The sequence below is a fragment of the Arachis hypogaea genome, chromosome 20 (assembly GCF_003086295.3).
Source record: "Arachis hypogaea cultivar Tifrunner chromosome 20, arahy.Tifrunner.gnm2.J5K5, whole genome shotgun sequence".
NCBI lineage: Eukaryota > Viridiplantae > Streptophyta > Magnoliopsida > Fabales > Fabaceae > Arachis > Arachis hypogaea.
The window spans coordinates 6,008,990-6,016,701 of record NC_092055.1 but is presented as its reverse complement, the minus strand read 5'-3'; the positions used below and the strand labels follow the sequence as shown (position 1 = coordinate 6,016,701).

At 40.1% G+C, this 7,712-nt stretch overlaps 1 protein-coding gene and 1 long non-coding RNA gene across 2 annotated transcripts; one reads left to right on the top strand and one right to left on the bottom strand.

The window, feature by feature from the left end:
* Nucleotides 1–541: 541 nt before the first annotated feature.
* On the bottom strand, nucleotides 542–1,609 carry LOC112782875 (uncharacterized). Its single transcript, XR_003193226.3, has 2 exons — nucleotides 888–1,609; nucleotides 542–796 (listed from the first exon to the last, which is right to left on the bottom strand). It is a non-coding gene; the product is annotated as an uncharacterized lncRNA (long non-coding RNA).
* Nucleotides 1,610–4,091: 2,482 nt separating this feature from the next.
* LOC112785331 (protein FAR1-RELATED SEQUENCE 5-like) lies at nucleotides 4,092–5,381 on the top strand. Its single transcript, XM_025828797.1, has one exon. The coding sequence runs from the start codon at nucleotides 4,092–4,094 to the stop codon at nucleotides 5,379–5,381; it is 1,290 nt and encodes a 429-aa protein (XP_025684582.1).
* Nucleotides 5,382–7,712: the final 2,331 nt, after the last annotated feature.

Below are 7,712 nucleotides of genomic sequence, written 5' to 3'. Positions count from 1 at the left end.
AATCATTTTATAAATCTGAAGGCTAACCAGGTTCAATTTCAAAATCTTTTCTCAAAATAAGCCAGTAAATCAGATTTTTTATACAAAGTTCGTTTCTTAATGTAAATACATATTTAAACCAGATTTTCAAAACAAAACCACTTTTTCATATGCTTTTTACAAAAAATTCGAACCAAACATCCTCTTGAAAGTTAGACTTCACCACCCCTTCGGGCTTCCTCATTTCTTCAACAATTCACTAGTCTGATTCCACAAACATCAATACAGCATAATTCTCAATAATCAATTTACTTTATTTCAGTTTAGTAACCAACATTTCACTTTAACATTCAATACAATAATATCCAATCAAGCTAGCATCTCAGTTAACAATAATTCCCAAACCAGCTTGCAACAAAGCCCACTATCATCAAATAAGTCTCAAATCAACAACCAAACCGAGAAATTGACATGACTAAAAATTCCAATAACAATCACAGCTTCAATCTAAACACAATTCATAAAACTTAATTCATATTTCAGTTTAACAAATAACACCAAATTAAACACCATCCACAACCACAATTCAACCAATCTTCATTAAATAGTCATACTAAACACTTATAAATCATTTGCAATTATTCAATAAGCCTTTTGGGCATTCTTACATTAAAAACTGTTAACTTTAAAAGCAAACCCATTACCTCAGTTAGTCGAAACCGCAGAATTTAAACGCGACAAACCCTCTTATTCTAAATTCACAGCAGCAGCGGCTTAGAACCAGCAGTAACATTATCAATAATCATAGCTGTAGGGGCTGAAATGAAATAAAACGAGAATAGGGTAACAAATGAAATAGCAGCAGAGCAAGAATGGAAACAGAGCAAATTAGAGGAAGGGATCTAGACCATATCAGAGGTACTTCGACGGCATCCCCTTTTTTTTGAAACCGGTGATCATGGCAGCAGCGGTGGCGGCTGAACAGCCCTCTGCCTCTCGGCACAAGCCTCACACGACTCCTTTCCTTGTTCTCAAGGCCCCTCTCTCCTTTCGCACATGCAACAGATGATGGCGGCTATAGTAGCAGCGGCAGCGCTAGAGCCTTCGGGTGGTGGCGACGGGGACACGGCGTGGCGGCGGTGACGGAACACAACACGCAGTGACGGTTCTAATGGCGAGTGGTTCCTCAGCGGTGGCAGAACGCGACGGCTCTTCTCCTCCGACGCGGGCTCTCTCCTTCTCGCGACAACGCCGGCGACGACTCGCCACGGACGGCGACTGGGCGGCGCGATTCCTTCCTCCATCGCGGTCCTCTCTCTCGCCTCAGTTCTGATCCGTGATGAAGACGACTTCGCGGACAGCAGCGGCGGCCTCCCCTCATCCCGGCGACGGCGATGCGACAACCCTGAGTAGTGCGGCGGCGGCGAGCTGCGGGGTCTCCCTCTCCCGTCAGCAATCTCTCTTCTCCGTTCCTCTTCCTCTCTTCTTTGTGTGTGTGTGTGCTTGTAGTGAGTGCTGTTTATGTTGAGTGTGTGAGCTGTGGGTTGGGTTGTGTGTGCGTGTCATGAGTGGGGATGAGGTGAGTGGCAGTGAGGTGGTTGGGTAAAAAGGTTAAGGTTTTTAATTTGGGAATTCGGGTTTTGATTGGGAAAAAAGGGTTAGGGTTTTTAATTTGGAAATTAGGATTTTGATTGGAAAAAAGAATTAGGGTTAGTATAGGTATTTTTAATAAAATTAGAGTAATAATTTGAAATTAAATTTAATCAAATAATAATATTTATGAAAATATTATTTAATTATTAATTTATAATTTATTTTTTAAATAAAGACTCTAATTCAATAATTAGATATAGTCAAGTTAATTTTTTTTAAAATTATAAAATAAAATTTAAAATTTAATTATTTAAATTAGTGTATATAAAATTTTCATTATTTTTAAATCATTAAAATTTTAAATCAATAATAAATAAGTTCTCAATTAATATAAAAATATCTGAAAATATATTTTTAAATAAATAAAATAAATCATAAATAATTTATTATTTAATTTTTAAAATTTGAGGTCTTACAAGGAGTACGAGCAAACTTGAGTAACTGATATAATGTTTAAGTTTTTTAGCTTATAAAATTAGTATTATTTTGAGCATAAGTTTCTTTTAACCTAATAAGGTCTTAACTCTTACGGATGCGATGAAATTTATTGAAGCCCAATGAACATATCAAGACATACGTCAAACAAGTTAGTTTTGAGCACGTGGCATACATGAATTGAGTGGGACCATAATTGGGTGATAGTTTTCACGTTGGTTGAAAGATGGCAAGCAAGGTCTTATATTTTTCACCTGTCCTGTAGAAAGATGATCATTATTCTACAAGACGTAGTTTATCAACTAGGTCTTAATATTGATAAAAATTTTATGGCAAAGTCTTCGGTATAGACACCAAGATAGTATCTATATGTGTAGATAATGGGTGGCAGGCTGTGGCGATGACATGTGGTATATGGAGGGGACAAGGTGATCAGGCCTTAACAGGAGTTGCAGGAAAAGCTGATGGGAGCACGTGAGGGAAGGTCTTTGGTTAGATGGGGTAATTAGGTGTTAAAACTAGTAATCAGTTTTTGCTGATTAGGGGCCCAAGCCTTGTGGCCCGTTTTTTGTTGTTGGACCAAAATATTTTGATGCTTTTTTTTAATCTGTTAACAAAAAAGAAGGACCCAGGTAAACCCCAAACCTCCCTCGTGACCCAACCCCCTCCTCTTGTTCCCTGAAACAATCATTGATACACGTACAGGAGAAAGCAGATTCAAAGAAACCCTCACGGTCTTGACCTCCGCCTAGCCCTGCATGGTCGCCGACTGACAAAGGTCCTCGGCGCCGACGCCGTCCAAGGTCCCAAGCACCGCAGCTTCTTCCTCCATCCTCGCTGCCTAACCCAGATCCTCCATCGTCACCGCCTGACCCAGTAACTCGGCAGGTCCTCGCCGGGTCTTCATCTTTGCTGGCTTCTAGGCACGGACCCAGGTTAGTGGCTTATCGTCCTCATCTTCACTGAGGGTGTGGTCTTCTTCTTGAATTTTTGTTTCTTTTTTTCTTCAAGTCATCTTCGGTCTTGCCTTGCATTTTTGTTCTGAAGTTCGGTTCTTGGATTCTTCTTCTTCGATCTTGGGTTGGGTGTTGGTTTGAAGTTTGATTCCGTCTGTTATGTGCAAAATTAAATTAGTACTGTGGAAATTTATATGTATGGTTGCTAAGGGTGAAAACTCATTCTCTGTTAGGCGGAGTTTACACCGTATGGTTGCTAATGGCAGAAGCTTACTCTTATGCTAATGGTGGAAATTTGTATATTGTTGAATGCTATAAGCAGAATTTGAATGTCTCCGAAGTACTTGGATTATTGGATTTGAATGTCTCTGATTCATTGAGTATTGATTTGTGTTTTTGATATGAAATTTGTGATAAAAGATAAGTGACTTCTCGTGATTATGAAATTTGTGTTTTCCCTCAAGTTAATTTTGGTTAATGTGATTTAATTGGTGTTTAGGGCAGGAACCGAAGAGGTTTTTTTAATTGGATTTGGAAGGTGAAGTTTGGTTGACTTTTGGTTTAATTTGGTAACAGTGTTTATGATTGGGTTTATCTGGTTTTCATTCTTTTTGAAGTTGGTAATAGTGTGATTTCCCTTTGCTGTTTTGTAGTGTTTGTTGCCGAATGATGTCCGTTCTCTCTTGCCTCTGTTTAGTAATCTGTATTGAAATTATGTACATTTTCAATGCATATTTGTACATTTTCGTTGATATTATACCTTGTGAATAAGTATCCGGTTAAATATTATTCCACCGTTGCGGTTAAAATTTTTGTCTAGTTGATGATTTGTGTACCGATTTCCTTTACTTGAATTTGTAAAGTTGACTGTGTGTTATATCGGTTTGCTGCTGCCCTTTTAAGTTGCAAAATTCTTTAGGGTTTTGCAATTTCAATTGGCGGATTAGCTATGTAGATGTTGTGGTTCTCTGTTTGTTAAATTGTTGTTGTGTAGAGGTTAAGGTTGTTGTGTATGAATATAGCAACTTAAAGTTATTATTTAAAAAACCAACTATTACAACTTAATAGATGGAGTGCTATGGTGGGATGGGCAAGGCAAACGGTTTGTCTCCAAATGAAAGTGAAAACGAGTTATGCCTTTCAAACAACGACGTTGTTGACGAGAATGACTTAAGAAAGGTTGAGTTGTTGTCGGATGAAGATGGTCGTGAATATGGTTACGTGACTGGGTTGACTGCAGAGGACATAATGAAAAAGGTGTTTCGAAGTGAAGAGCATGCATATGAGTTTTTTGGTAGGTTAGGGAAATGCAACGGATTTGGGGTTCGTAAGGGAGACTATGCAAAGGATGAAGATGGGAGTGTAGTGAGAAGGAGGTTCTTCTGTAATCGGGCTGGCCTAAGGGATGGAAAACACTACAACAGACTAGACAGGAAGAGATGCCATAGGCCTGAGACACGCACGAATTGCCAGGCCCTTATGTCTGTATACCTTGATAAGGGTAGCTCGGTTTGGAAGGTTCGGAAAGTAATCCTCGAGCATAACCACGAGTTGATACCGACGGGAATGGTTCATATGATCCGAAGTTTCCGGGCGATATCGGGTTCTGCAAAGGCCCACATGGATGGAATGCATACGTATGGGTTTCCGACATCTAAGATATTGGGGTACATGGCTGGGATTGCGGGTGGTTATTCTTCTTTGGGTTTTACCAAGAAAGACGCATACAACTATATGGATCGGTCGAAGCGTGCAAAGGTGGTTGATGGAGACATGAACGCTGCTATAGTATACCTGGAAGGCAAGGCAGCTGCTGATCCCATGTCTATGGCCCGGTACAATTTGACTGAAGAAGGTATGTTGGGAAACATGTTCTGGGCAGATGGTCCTAGCAGGGTTGATTTTCAACACTTCGGAGACGTAGTTGCATTCGATTCGACGTATAAGAAGAACAAGTACAATAGACCCCTAGTCATATTCTTAGGTTCAAACAATCACAAGCAAACAACAATTTTTGGTTTCGGTTTGGTTTTAGATGAGACAATCAGTTCATACAAGTGGATGTTGGAGAACTTGTTAGAAGTCATGTGTGGGAAGCTGCCCTCTGTAGTCGTTACCGATGGAGATGAATCAATGATTGCTGCAGTTAGGGAGGTGTTGCCCCTGGCGACCCATAGGTTGTGTGCATGGCATCTGCAGAAGAATGTGACCTCGAACAGCAATGAGCAGATGTTCCGTGATGTCTTTGCCAAGTGGTTGTATGCTGACATGGAGGTTGAAGAGTTTGAGTGTGAATGGGCACAGGTTGCTGAACAATATGGGTTACTTAATAAGTATTGGGCGTTACAATTGTATTAAAAGAGGAAGATGTGGGCAAATGCGTACTTGCGTCGCAAGTTTTGCGCTGGGTTTCGCACGACATCTCGGTGTGAGGGCATCAATTCCCATCTTAAAAAATTTCTGTCGTCTAGGCACACTATTCTAGAGCTTGTGCAAAACCTGGAGCTACTAGTACGGGAGTACCGGAACAATGAGCTGGTTGCACAGTTCAGTTCAATTTACGGTGTTCCAGTTATGACGACCCGTCTTGATCCCATCGAACAGTTTGCTGCATCGGTGTACACGAAGGTCATATTCACACAAGTGAAGAAGGAGATTGAGTCTATCTCGATTGTTAACTTCGTAAGCAAACGAAGGGTCTCAACAACCATGGTGTACACGGTTGAGGAGTATGGATTCCCCGGGCAGAATGTGGTGGCATTGTACGATCCAAAAAGAGGTAGATTGGTATGTCGATGTGGATTTTGGGAGAAAGAAGGTTTTCCTTGCAGGCATATGTTTTTTGTCATGAAGCACGAGCACATAAAAAGAATTCCCGAAAGCTTGATTTTGAGACGATGGAGGAAGGATGTGAAGACAGTCAACGAATACATTGAGAAGACGGGACTAGAGGATGAGCGGGGTTTCTTGTTGAGACATGGAGCCCTGCATGCTGCTTCGCAGTGGATGTTGTTCGTCGGATCAAAAAACGACGATTTGTATAAGAAATGCATGAGCGGGATCAGGCAGATCTGCTATGATCTAGAAGCCCGCAGCGGCAATGACATGATGGATAGGAGTCCGAATGCTGCCGGTGCTGTTCGGGATCCAACCGTTGTGCGCACCAAAGGGGCACCCAGCACACGGGGACACAAAGGTAAAAAAAGAAGGTGCACGAGATGCAGGAAAACCGGGCACACAAAGCGGAGGTGCACGGAACCACAAAAAATGTCAACCTCGACACGATATACACACTGTCCCAAGAAGGAAACGAGAGTTACCAAACTCGAGGTAAACACTTGGTTGCAAACCCTATATTCACTACTTAATTAGTTTTACCTCATTAAGTAAGCAATTTTATATCAATTTTGTTGTCATGTAGGTTGTTTCTCCGCACTTTGACGTGCACGCTGACCAAGGCAAATGGTTAGAAGAGGGAGATGATTGTCGTATTGAGCAAGATGGCGGAGCTAACGACAGATGGGACCATGTAATAGGCACAGCGCAAAGCCAAACCAGGAACATGCGCGGAGTGGCTAACACCGTCGACTGGAACATAGAGGTAATCGACTTGTGGCTTGGTAATCTCCCTTTTGATTGTTCCTCGTGTTCTGATTTCTCCATCTATAGAACATGCTTTGTGGCAGATATTGTGTTTGGGAATTTCTTCATATTTTATTCCATGGCGCTGTTTGTATTATGAGTTTATGGGTATGGAGCTTGCAAGTTAGCTGCATGTACTTGAGTTTGTTATAGTCATCGTGGAGTAGAAGTAATTACTGTGATTCATTGATCTTGGGTGACTTTGGATTAATGTGAGGTTCTTCATTGTAGGTGTTGAAAATATTGCGGTTGTTACAAGATCGCTGTTGAAGGTATCGAGCACATGGTGTTCTTTGTATGGATGGAAAAATGTTTTATACGTTACCAACCTTTTATGGGTTCTAAATTTCCTTTGTTTGTATTCCGTTAATCTGGCTGATGCCCGGAATCGTGCAGCTGCATCCAAGTTAGCATGAAAAGTAAATTATGGTGTTGTTATTCCTATATATATTGGATGAAATACTTTTGCAGTTGAGGGCATGTTGAAAGACAGCAGCATCTCTATTTGTTAGCCACGCAATTTATAAATTTATTTCAATTTTCCTGTTCCCACTTTTCATTGCATTTTAAGGCTAAAGAAATATCAGATGATTTACGATCTCTCAGGTCCAGGAATTTGTATCTTCAGGCATATCCAGCGCAATGTAACCCATCGAGAGAAATATAAGTTTTCATACATTTGTCTCAACCATGAACATGCATGCACTGAAGTAAAGTTCGCCCAGTTGGAGTATTACAATTTCACCTTCATTTAGTTATCTTTTCTTACTGTACTAGTAAACATTTCTCGAGTGTTAGTTAATTCCAATTCTCGAGTATAAGTTATTTCCATTATTGACATGACATGTGTTTTCTAAGTTTGGTTTACAAGATATTCCTAATTGTATACCAAGATATTGTATAGGTAAAAAATGTTATAGAGTAATTCAAAGGTTTTTTATTAAGTTAAAAACAACGACAATTAAAAATTTTAAAATCTTTAGTTACATTTTGTCCTGAAAGAGAATTAGTTAAGTTTATTAGTTCTAACATGTAACATATACAATT

What these genes read in the sequence shown, in the direction of transcription:
- LOC112785331 (XM_025828797.1), top strand. Translation starts at nt 4,092, where the DNA reads ATGGAGTGCTATGGTGGGATGGGCAAGGCAAACGGTTTGTCTCCAAAT.